Consider the following 12,919-nt stretch of genomic DNA (forward strand, 5'->3'; position numbering starts at 1 on the left):
CATATTGTATTGCGACAGGAAACATGGGCAACAAAGCCAACATATATTCATGGTTATGCTTCGTTTTTGTTTTGTGGTCACTCTAGGATGACCTTGCCTGGGTAGCGCTAGCTCTGAACTGCACTATAGCTGACTTAAAGTTAGAAACAACCAATTTTCAAGCATTGATTATGGAGTTTGTAGTTTGATCCTTTTTTGCTTATCTTTAATGTAGCTAAAGTGTGTAATCTAACTAAATTGTGCTGCATGATTGACAATAGTGCTTCCCACGCAAGTAATATTTTCCATATCGTCTTAGCAACTGATTTTCCTTCTGCTGTGTTCCTTTTTTTCAGTATTTGCAAACAATAACTTCTCGGCAGAGTGATATTCAAAAGTTTATTGCAGAAGGTTGCAAAGAGGCATTGCTGGAAGAGAAAAGGAGATTTTGTTTCCTGGCTGACAAACACTGCAGTTTTTCCATTCATTTGAACCATTATCATGTACAGGTCAGTGTTAAACACTATATAAGTGATTCATTTTGGTTGCAAAATATGTACTCACATTTTTGAATGGCGAGCATGGCTGTAAGGATTTTTGCCTCTCAATTTTTTAAAATACTGCAATAGTTCTAACATTGCAGTTAGTGAATTGGTAGTGCTTGATAACACTATGTACTGGAATTTTGTATTAAAACAAAGGACTGTACCAAGAGAGCTCTGTGGCAGTTTGGGGGTCAGAGTGGTTCTTACCAGGCAATACTTTGAATAAGGGGACTAAAGGAATCATTTTGCAGCTCAGCATTCACATAAATATATTAAAAAGCCGTATGTTCTCCTACATTGAATCTTTCATAGATTCCCTTGTTTAAATTCTAACCATCCATGTGCTGTCACTTTTCACATAGCAGTGTACATCTTTACTCATTTAACATTGAAAATAGCCTTGGGCTGCCTGTTGTCCACTTCATTGTGTGACCTGAAGTCCAGCTAGAGTGGTGGAGAAACAAAGATCTCCAACTCCACCTCACAGTCGTAGGTGCTATGATTTTCTGCATGTCAGGTGATCAAAGGTAATCTCCAGACCTCGCACTCACTAACCTTTTACATTTATTTGTTTCTGGTCAGCTCTCCTGGGGACTTTCAGCTCATTCTAGAGCTGGTTAGCGGAGCCCTGAGATTTTCTTTGGATTCTTATGGTTACACACCATCGAAGTATTAGTGCCTTTTAAGAGCCAGTGAATTTGTGGAGCAAAGAAGGTTTATAATAAGTTAGATATGTGCGCCCTGGTAAAACTGAACTGCATTTCCAGACTGTTTGGTATGGTTTCTAGGTGCAATGATGGGTAGACAACTCCTTCCTTTCATTATAACTCCCTTAGCAGTTTAGTCCCTCCTTTTTATGTTAATCAAGCTCATCAGTGTGTGTATTTTCACCATATTGTTTCAGTAAATGTTTGTTTTACAGGTAATTGTGTCTAGCTCTTATTAATGATCTAACTGATTTCATATTTTCATGTTAGTATTTACTCCAGTAATGGAACTTTCATAGGTTCACATGCTTGAATCAGCCCTATCTCAACGACTGGGAATAATTCAAGCATGTGAATCTATGAAATTTCCAATACTGGAGAACTACAGTTACAGGTAAGTAACTTATTTCCTTTCAATGCATGTACAGCTGTCCCCAATGCATTTTGTGAGGGGACTGTTTACTCATTTATGAATGTATGTGTGAAAATTACAGTGTCTCATCAATATCCTATTATACATAAACAACCCCTAAGCAAATCCTCTTCTTGTGTATGCCCCCAGCACATATATTTAAAATGGAACCAGTCATAATACACAATATTTGTGTGTCTGTCTTGTGTCCCATCCTGTTCCTTCACCATAATGCCAAGGTCTCTTCCGTGTTCAGCGGTTTCATTCCACCTCTTTGCATGGTCAAAAATGTTGTGCATCTGTTTAGTGTATCTTCTATGTTCTTGTTTTAGTGGAATATGCTTTGTTGAATGTCCTCACAGCGTGTTTAACATTTTTGCCTCTTTCTTTCTTATTTCTTTTTTTCTTTTTTATCCTTGGTAAAGTTTTCCAGCTTTCTTTATGTAGTCAGGAAGCCACAGAGTTACTGTATACATTTAATTTAAGGCCAGGGGCACGGGAGGGGCATCCATGACACCAATATTATTGATACATTATCAGTGTGATATCTCTTAGAACTGTCTACCATAATGTAGCTTGAACCGAGAAATGGAAAAGAATGTAAACCCTGCATGGGGAAATCTTAAGGTTTTTTATTAGACGCTCACCCACTCTATTAGTGGCATGCTTCGTCATTGGGTCTCATCCTGGTCCCTAAAAAACAGGATCGCTCAACCATATTCCAGGGAGCACTTTGGATATTTTCTCAGCTGGGGTTTTATTGGAGTTAAAACCCTTGAAACTTTCCATTTTCATATTACAAAATATGTCAGTTTTTAAGCAGGTATTATAACTCTATATCATACAGATTAGTGTTAAATTGATATAAATTATGCTCATTATCTTTTTGGATTATATAAACAATTTTGTTACTTAGAATAACCAGTTATTGTTTCTTTCCGTATATGCTAACAATTCCTCAGTGCTTATCTTTTAGACTTGCTGTGCCACTTTTTTCTGATATTCCGGTGTCCCATCCCTGTTTCATAAAATTCTCTTTGAGAACATTTTTTTGTTTTTATAAAATAATCCTCTTGGGATATCATCTTTTTAGTTATTATCATTTGAAAGAATGGTAAACTATTTTTACTCTTTTAGAATGTAAACTCGATGCCAATAGTAAATAGTTTTTTATCCGTGGGTTTAGTGTAAATATGTGTGGCCTGAGGTTCCTTAATTTCACTTATTCTCACATCCTAAAATGTTATGATATATTGCTGAATATTGTTCATGAAACATTCTTATCCTTAATAAAAATGTATTAGGTTTTTGTACATTATGTCCCAGTTTATCTTGCATCTTTGAGCACATTAAGAAGAAATCTTCAGTATGTCTGTCATATAATATTAATAGTTTTTTCAATCTTCAAATTCTACAATGTATTACATGTAGGCTACTGATGGCGGTACATTTAATCCCATTGAAACACCTCACACCTTTAAAAAACAATTACCTTTCCACTTGAAAGAATTTTACATCAGTATAATTTCCAACAGTTGCATCTGAAGACTTTTATTTCTGTCACAACGTTCTAGAATCAACAACCTTAAACCTAACTAGAGATGGGAGGAAAAACCCCAGAATGCACTCTATAAAATCAATCTCCTACCACAACCACAAGTACTCGGGGCACATGGAAAGGAATAATTTCTCTAACCTATTAAGGGAGACGAGTTTTTTTTTTTTACTTTTTAAAGATAAAGTGCCTGACTCTGCCCCCTCCTCCTCACATTGGCTAAGCGTACATCCCAATGTGGGCTACTATCCAAAAATTGGGAACTTCTTTGGACTAGTTGTAGGTGGATGTGTCCATGTGTGGTGTGATAGTTGGATCACAGAGTGGGAGAATAGAAGAAAAGGAAATTGCTAAAACTATCTACTACCTACTACTGGTCCACTATAGGCTTTATTTGTGTCCCTAGTAGTGTAAATTAAAAGAGCTGGGGAAATATTTGACCCTGTAAGGCAGTCTGCATGTGTCTGCCCAAAAGGTATTGCTCTCAAAGGGTGGCAGGGCATTCATCAAAACATGGGAACCCTCCAAGTATGCATATCTATCATTAGGCATCATTAAAGCTAATATGTCAAAAAATGCTGGACCAAAGATGGTGAGGTGGAAGAGGCGTCTAGTTAACCCTGTAAATAGTTGCCTTTGGTTTTCAGCATGGTGGCCAGACAGTAGCTAAATGAAATTAATTAAGCTACTGCACTATAGTACGCATCCTGCACCTGCCATGGAGATGGTAGTCTCCAGGGGGGTGTCCAGGCAGGTATAAGATGCAATCCTGCAACCAATAGCGCTACCTCCTAACCACTGTGTTGGTGGCAGTACTTTGAAACATGGGCGAGTGATAAAGGTAGGTTATCTATCATGGGTTCTTGACTTTGGCTTTATTCCCATGGGTCGCATAAATACCTGAAGATTGCTTTTTTTAAATCTGCGTAAATTTGTTTATTTTATTTTTCATTTAAAAAAAAAGGCTGTATCGAGCAAAATATTGTTCTGTCCTTTTTATGTCTGAAGACCAGGAAACACTCTGAATGTCCGTAAACAGAACATCCATAATTCTACTATTTTCTGGTAGTTGTGAAGGGATACCAGAATACCTTTTTGGTTCCTTCTTTTTCCCCCAGAACCTGTTATTAGCGTCTCATAAGATTTTGCTTTTGGCATGTGAAACCGCTTAAACTGTTATATATCCCTCTCCGAGAAAAAGGGGGTCTCCCAAAATGCGCTTTCCCTATGTAATTTCCAATAGGGATTTTAGACCCAACTACAGCCCGAACTGCTGAAAGGAATTACACCAAATTTGGCATAACGTTAGCGCTTGGTCCAGAAAGAACCCTTTTTGGTTTTTGGTGTAAATTCGTTCAATAGTTTTGGAGTTATTCAAGAAAAAACATTTATAGATGCCTATTGATGCGAATCCTCCATGGATCTGATAGATCTATTGGTGAGATCGGATTGGCTGCCAACAGTTCAACCAGGAAGTGTTGGCAGCCGTCTTGGGACACGTAGTCATCCGAGTCCGAAGATAAAATGATTAAAAAAAAATAAGGGGGCAGGGTAGGAATACCCTGACCCCCTAGGCCTAGTGGTTTGGGGTCCCAAAACTTTTTTCTCTCAATTGTGCTCGATTCCGCAGCAATATTGGAATAAAAAAAGAACCACGTGATGTCTCCTGTGCTTGCTTTTTTTTGTCCAATGGTTTGGCCGGGTGGGGGGGTGAATTTATTAGGACGAGTGTGTGGGATTGAGTGCGTTTCCATCTCCGTGGATCAAATGTATTTAAATGTCATATCTTTACCTTACGCACCACCAAGGCTCCTAGGAGCCCATGAGGCACCCTCTCATTTTCAGCTGCTTTTTGTAAAATATTTTGATAGCAACTTTTTACATGTATTCATATCACCTGAAACGGTTCCCTTTGGATTACTCTCTCCATTATCCAGCCTCAGTATTTGGTTATTCTGTACTGCTGGGAAATGCTATGATTGTTATGCGAAAGTGATGTCACAATTTAAGAAACTGCGGTAAGACCATGGGTGGTGAGTAAAGGAAGATATATGTTGGCCACAACGAATAAGACACAACATTAAGCTAAAATCACGGACCTCGAAACAAACCACAGGGTGTCTTTTGATTGCAATTTAAGTGATGGTGCACACTCCAAAGTCGTACTTTAAAAATAACAAAAATATGTTGTGAATCAGAGGTTTAAAAGTTTAAGGAATTGAAAAATATAAAATGGTAGACTTACAAGAGTAAACATCTGCAACATCTGCTTGTCTGCAGATGCTGCACACTTGTATCCAAAAGCTAGAAAGATATTAAATGGGGCAAAGAATCACAGCTCGTTATTAAAAGGGGATTCTGTTCCAGTAGCAATTTTTTTTATTAAATATGTTTCACTGACAATTTGATATGTTCAGTTTCTGATCCCACACTCTTCTATTTCAGCTGACTAGAGGTGGTCCCCTGGGCTGCAGGGGGGGGGGGGGCCCGCATTCAATTTCACCAAAACCCAAAGGCATTTATTGAAATTAAAGCCCCGGAAGGTGGCGGCCCCCCCGCATTTTATCAGGAATACTCCGGGCGGTGGCGGTCCCTGGGGCTGGGGGGGTCCGAGAGGCCCCCCATTTTAAAAGTAAATAAGCTCTTGGGAGGTGCTGGTCCCCGGAGCATCGGGGAAGGACATACGAGCCTCTCCCGCCCTCATGTATAGACAAGCTCCGGGTGGTCCCCAAGGCATTAATAAGCCCCGGGTATGGGGTGACGTGCGCCACCCTCCTTTTATTTTTTATTTATTTATTTTTTTAATTATAAAAATGCCCCGGGACATGGCTTACCCGGATGCTGATTAGTAACAAAGCACGGGAGCCTGCCGGAAAAAAAATGCTTTTTTGACCCTGTGGCCCCAAGAGGCCTAAGGGGCCATGGTATTTCAACCATGCCCCCTTTTCTTTTTCTATTTTTTATGTTTTTTCTGGGACTCTGCTTAAGTCCCGAAATGGCTACCAAAACACTTTCTGGTTTCAAGTTTTAACAACCAATCAGGTCTCATCACGAGATCGGAAGGGGTTGAGGATTCTCTGCGTCCCTATATATACAATTGGACATTTCTTTAAATAACTCTGCAACTACTGAATGGTTTTACACCAAATCACAAAAAAGGCACTTCCCCGAACCAACATCTACCTTCTTGCCAAATTTGGTGTAATTCACTTCAGCAGTTCGGACTATAGCCGTGTCTAAAGTTCAAATGGAAATATGGTAAACTGTGTTGGGACCCCCTTGCCCCCTTTCTTGGCCCCTGCTTGACAGATCACTCGAAAGTTTCAAGACAGTAAATTGAGTGGCAAACTAGTTTTTAAAATTTCGCGAAGATTCATCAAACAACGGCAAAGTTATTGGCAAGTTAAAAAAACGCTCTTCCTATCGAAACTTCATCCTAACTATAACTATCTACTGGCGACGGCCAGTAGGTTCTATATATACATATATACATATATACATATTCACTGAAAAAAACAAAGGTTGCAGGGACCTTATAGTTGGGCTCAGATTTTACATGAGCAAAACCATAGAAATTCAGCAGTTATAATTACCTGAGCTAACTATAACTTACGCCCCCACAATGAATTGCTTATGATCTCACATATTACATCACTCCTAAAATGGCCAGTGACATCATTAATGACATCACTTATTCAAGCTGTCGCCGTGTTTAAAAACTGCAAAGTCCCCATAGATATGGCATGTGGGAAAAAGCATTTTGGGGCCCCTGCTTTTTCTAAGCCCCTGCCTAACGAATCAACCCAAAACAAGGGGTGGGCGGAATTTGCGAAATCAACTTTCGCAAATTATCGCGAAAATGTTTAAAATTATCGCAAACAAGCGGAAATATCGCGAAGATGCGGAATTTTTTTCCCCGCATGTTCGCGAGATTTTCTGCATGGTTGCGATGGTAAGCCAACTTACCTATGTGGTTGCTCGCGGGCGCGGCCATCTTGTTTTGAGTTGTCTCGCGGTGCATGATCACGAAAAGAAAGACGTGATCGCGCGACGCATGACGTCACTGCGGGCGCGAACTGTCGCGAGACAGCGCAAATGGCTAAAAACAATCCAACATCTCAGGGAGAACACGACCGGATCAAGAAAACTTGTCGGCGAACGCAGGGATTCAGGTAAGGCGATCGCGCGCGAGAATGTATTATTTTACAGCGCGAGCAAGAAACAAATTATCGCCAAGCTGCGGAAAGCGGAAATTTTGACATTTTCGCGCTCTCCGCGGAACGCGAAAATGTCAAATTATCGCAATTTCCGCGAACGGAACGACATTTTCGCCCAGGCCTACCCAAAACCTTTCAGACAGCAGCTCAACTAACTTGCGTACTGGTTTTGAAAATTTCAGGAAAATGCGACTAAAGTTATTAGCAAAACAAAAAACGCTTTGTCTATGGGAAAAGTTGGATGCAGGACCTTCACCTCTTCCTAGCACCAGTGGACAACCCCCTGCTGGACAATGCCTTCAACAGTGTGCGGCCCTACTCCTAACCCACTGCAAACATCCAAACCCCACTGCCACTGGCTAGGTCTTGCACAGTGCAGGTTGACCTCAGAGTCAGCTTCCCCACCCCTCCTACCCGCACTCAGTTGTTTGATTTGATTTATGATTTGATTCGATTTTATATTTGTAGCTCACGACGAATACCCGGAGGAGACCTGGCTCTGGTGTCCAATGAGGCTATTCTGCTATGAACTCCAAAACATCTGTATCTATAAAGAAAACGATAAGAGCCAAGTTTTGAGATGATTTCTATAGAACTGCAAATTGGATTGACCTCTCAAATCCCTCGGCGTTTGGTTCCATACCTGGGAAGTACCATAGACCAAACTTCTGCCACCCCACGATACTTTTTTAACTTTAGGAACCAACATTGACTTGGAGCCAGATGAACGAAGACATCTTCTGGGAGAACACCATAAACATTTTTTCCTAAGGTATTCTCGACCTGCATAGTGAAGGACTTTATATGCACATCAGCATGTTTTGAAAACCCCTTTCTTTTTAATCCGGAGCCAATGTCGCTCCTCCAACGCTTTTTATTGATTTTCTGCAGTACCAAATGGGCCAAGCCCAAGACGAAATATATAATCGTAAGGCATATTGGAAAAACTCTAGGCACTGCACATTTTTCTCCCGAAAGGTCTGCCGAACATCAGACTGACAACCACCCCCCGCCTCCACCCCCACCCACGCGCCATACAGCCTATCAACTGCAGAGCACATACACATTGCACGAAATTCCATCCACAATTATACGAACCCCTCACATTAAATCGATAAGTCATTTACCACCAGTCGTTCTAGGGGATCTTGAAACCTCCAACGCTTTTGAGGCTGAAACTCACTACTTAATATTTTTAAGAAGGCATGCAGCCATATTCTGTAGCCTCTGAAGTTTTTTCAAAAGTCCTTGCTGCATACCCAGATATAGGGCATTGCAGTAATCAAACCTTGACAGGACCAGCAAGACCATGACTGTTTTCTGCAGATCATACGAAATGTGTGGCAATTTTTTTTCCAAACTTTTTTAAAGAAAGAAACAAGAAGATATGGTCTGATTGGAGAAGGTGAGTTTCGAGTCAAAAATGACTCCCAAATTTTTCACTTTCAAGACTGGAGAATGAAGAGAGACACAAGTTAAAGGACTCCAAGAATTGTTCCAAAAAGACGTGTCCTTCCCAAAAAGGTACGATTTTTTTTCTTCATTTGGATTTAATGATGGGTTTATTAAGTAGCGGAAGGATCAAAGCTTTTTCCAGTCTGAGGGAAAGTTGCCCACCTTGATGATGTTATTCAACAGTGTGGTGAGAGAGGTGGATAAGGTTCCTGATATCTCTTTAAGAATATTAGCAGGACAGTAGTCAAATGGAGCCCCTGACTTATCAGTTTGACCACTTTCTCTGTCGTGAGAAGTGGAACATTACAAAGAGCTGAATGACTAATTTCTGAGGAAACAGTTCCTAATGGACGGGGAACTGGTGTTCTTACTTGTATCAATCCCTGTAGACTATCTCCACTATGTTTTAAAAATAAAAATCCCAAATTATCAAATAAGCTGCTTGCCCCTGCCTTTCCCGCCTACCCTTAAGCTTGGTCCCTCTGCCTTTCCCGCATACCTTCCATTGTCCATGTGCTGCCCATCCCACTCCTGCCTACTCTCTGTTGTCCATGTGCTGCCCAAGCCTATCTTGCCAGTCCTCAGTGGTCAGCTTGCAGCCTCTGCCCCTCCCACCTGTCCTCCATTGTCCCTTCTTTCCAACCTTCTTTTGTCTTCTTCCTGGCCTGGGCTAGACAAGTATATATTTTTTTAAGGATTTGTGGTACTGTGGTATCTAACACGTGAGATTTATGGGATGAGATACACCACTCGTAATCCTTATTTCAGTCCTTATTTCAATATTTCTTTTCATTTAGGTTCTTAGCGGCGTGCAATACCTGCTACGCGCTTCGTCTCTTTGCGCTGCTACGTAACACATCCACAGAGGAACCCCTTTCTGTACCACCAGGCTGCACAGCCCCAATCTATTTTGAATCCAATGAATCAATTTCATACATTTTTGTCTTTTTCTTCATTGTTTCACATACAGTTTTATCCATTATTCTTAGCTTATGTTCTAAAGCCTTTAGAAGGGGAAACGAGTGCTCGTGACGTTCGATTATCCTAGCAGCTTCAGATGCCCCTGATGAAGGGAATATATTTCCCGAAATGCATTGGGTTATTAGAATAAAATCATGGCATGTGAAACCCATTTAATACTCCTGAGTCTTTGTGATCACCAACGTCAAGCTATATTTGGATAAAATGAATTGAACATAAGCTAAGAATAATGGATAAAACTGTATGTGAAACAATGAAGAAAAAGAGAAAAATTTATGAAATTGATAAATTGGATTCAAAATAGATTGGGGCTGTGCAGCCTGGTGGAACAGAAAAGGGTTCCTCTGTGACTGTGGTATCTAAGTCAGTACCATGCTACCACATGGGGTCTGCAGTGAGTACCAATGTACCCGCCAATTAAAATATATGTATTTTTTGTTTTTTAACAGAAGGGTGGAGGGTTCACTTTGGAACACGCCTACATCGTCCTGGTGGTTAAGGTGTGCTCACCCCGCCCCTTTATGGGCCCTTCTATGGGATTTTTTTTTTTTTTTTTTTTAAATATAAAACAACGACTTGGGACTAAGTCCTTCAGTCCTGTAATGGCGGCCACAGCATTTTGTTTCTATGTGTGGCAGCCAGACATATTACTCGGTCCCACAAGACCTGTCCCAGTCCTGTGGTGCTGAAAAGGCCCAAAAGGAAAAAGCTCCCTCAGCCAGTCAGAAGGTCCCATTTAAAAAAAAATAACTATCCCAGGGGATAGCTACAGAATATACCTATCTTTTAACCCTTTAATTTCCACCTGAGCACTTCTGTAAACGCAAATATTTGATGTTGACTTCTAACTGCAGATCCTTCACCTTTTGAATACTTCCCCAGGGGTCATCTGGATCCAGAAATTATGAGTAGTACCTCTGCGTGCTGATAGCTGGCGCTGTGGGATCCTGCACTGATACGGTTCTTCTCCGGAAATGACATGCAGAGCCAAAAACAACGCAACTCCAGTGAGTTTGCGTCCGTTCCTTTCTTTCCGCACCACCAGACGCCCATCCAGAGCTACCGCTCATCTCTTTGAGACCCTTATTTGTTTTTTATGTGAGAACCTCCTAAAATCTAGTGTGTAAGGGAAAACATCACCACCCAAGACAACAGAATTTGCAGGGACTGTTTAAGCAAATGTCTGTGACAGTTTCCCATATTGTTTGTCTCTGGTACCTGAGGTCAGCTCACGATTATGGGGTCTACAGCAACTGTGCGTCTATGAATCCAAAGGCCACCCAGGACTGTGAGGCAAAGCTCTTCCTCGACAAACATCGAAAGACCCCATGACCCGATCAGTCGAAGACCATGGGTCGGTCTCGATTCCATTGCCAATATAGAAGTCGGCCCCTAGGTCGTTAGTTGCCGTGATCTAAATCCTCGTATAGTTTAAAGGAAAAGCACAAGAAATCCAAGCAGAATTGTTCCCTTTCCACCTCTCTCATGTACCTTAGAAGGACAAGGTCGTCGTCATGCCTGTCTATTTCATGCCCAAAGTCAGTCGATGTGGAGCCAATCACATGACATCTGGGACATCGAGGCAGATCAAAGAGTTCTGCGAGGACATGCTCCAACTCTTTAGATCCCTTCCATCTCCTTATTGTGCACCTATGGAACAAAGAGCTGCTCCATCTGGGATACTACCAGCATGTTCGTCCTCTTCACCAGTTGGATCGTCGGAGCCCACCACCAAGCCCCTACCTGAATCTTTGCTGACTCCACCTCCAGCTACACATCCCATGCCGATTCCGGGTACATTGACACTGGAGGAAAAGGTGCTCCCCATTGTGCTCTTTGGCACCAGATCTGCACCACCTCAACCTCAACTGAGCTGGTGCTTGGTGTCCATCGAGCCGCAGCCCTTGCACTTCAGCATCTCAATGTCCCAGTTCCGCAAAACAGGCCTCACACTCTCCATTCCATATTTGGAACAGACTCTGTCAACGAGTATGATGTTGGTGATGAATTTGGGCACCCTACCATAAGGAAAATTAGTATGAAGAGCTCCAGGATGCCCGGGACTTTGATACCTCCTATAATACTGGCCTAGTCTCACCTCTAGGCTCTGCCACTGAGGAAAGTACCTTCTTCGCAGTGGTTGTTCTTGCCCTCCAGCTCCCCACCTCTAACTGAAGTTCTCCAACCTGGGAAATCTAATACTGAGCCCCTGTTGCCCTTTAATGAGACCTTGCTGACACCCTTTTGGGGCCTGAGCCAAACCTTGCTCTGGTCCCCAAGTGAATTGCCGGACTGTGCTCTGCCATTGCTGTCCCCCAGGGGACCTTCCTATCTGATCGAACACCCTTCCCGAGAGCTAGCTTCCAATAGCAGAACAAACCTGACTAATCTTCCAGATGGGGAGTCCAAGAAGGTAGACACCTTTGGGAAGAAGGTGCTTTCTTTCACAAGTCTGGCTTTTTGATCGGTCAGTGGCTGCTCTCTTTTAGGCAGCTATTCTCATGCTCTGTGGAACTCTGATGCTGAAGACCTCACAGGTGTCCCGAAAGACCTTCACCCTGTACTAAGCCAAACCATACAGGATGGCAATGTTGCTGACAAGTTAACAGTCCGTTGTGGCTTGGATACCATGGGTTCCATTGGGTGAGCCATTGGATCTAGCTTCACTATCCGTCACCATACCTGATAGTGATCTGCTGGTTTCTCCTGCGATGTACAGTGATCCCTTTGATGGGACGCTCCTTTTTGAAGGTACAGGAGACTTTTTCTCTGGGGTGCTTTTAAAAAAAAAAACACAGCCATAGCAGGCGCCTTGGGCTGGTCTACCTTGTCCGCCACCGCACCACCCTTTTTGATTCTTTGGTGGGTTGGGCAAGAGCGTCCCATACAGACAACCACTTTAGCGTCAGCAGGGTTCCCAGCCATTTTTATAGACGCAGCCATAGCATCCATGTTCCTGTGGTCGGGAACAGCATGCAAGTCCACCCTCTGACTAAGCCCAACCCGCTCTTCTTTGTGGCTCCACCTGCCAAACTCCTTTAGTGTCTACTTAGTGGAGCTCAGCCATC

The 12,919-nt window shown here is 42.1% G+C and overlaps 1 protein-coding gene across 1 annotated transcript in view; it reads left to right on the forward strand.

The window, feature by feature from the left end:
• BAIAP2L1 (BAR/IMD domain containing adaptor protein 2 like 1) overlaps positions 1-12,919 on the forward strand; it is a 586,052-nt gene that overhangs the window by 353,244 nt on the left and 219,889 nt on the right. Inside the window, exon 7 of the mRNA XM_085629004.1 lies at positions 336-488. Within this exon, the coding sequence (XP_085485130.1) occupies positions 336-488 (153 nt within the window). The remainder of the gene's footprint in view (positions 1-335; positions 489-12,919) is intronic.

Source organism: Triturus cristatus, chromosome 10 (genome assembly GCF_964204655.1).
Source record: "Triturus cristatus chromosome 10, aTriCri1.1, whole genome shotgun sequence".
Classification (NCBI taxonomy): Eukaryota; Metazoa; Chordata; class Amphibia; order Caudata; family Salamandridae; genus Triturus; species Triturus cristatus.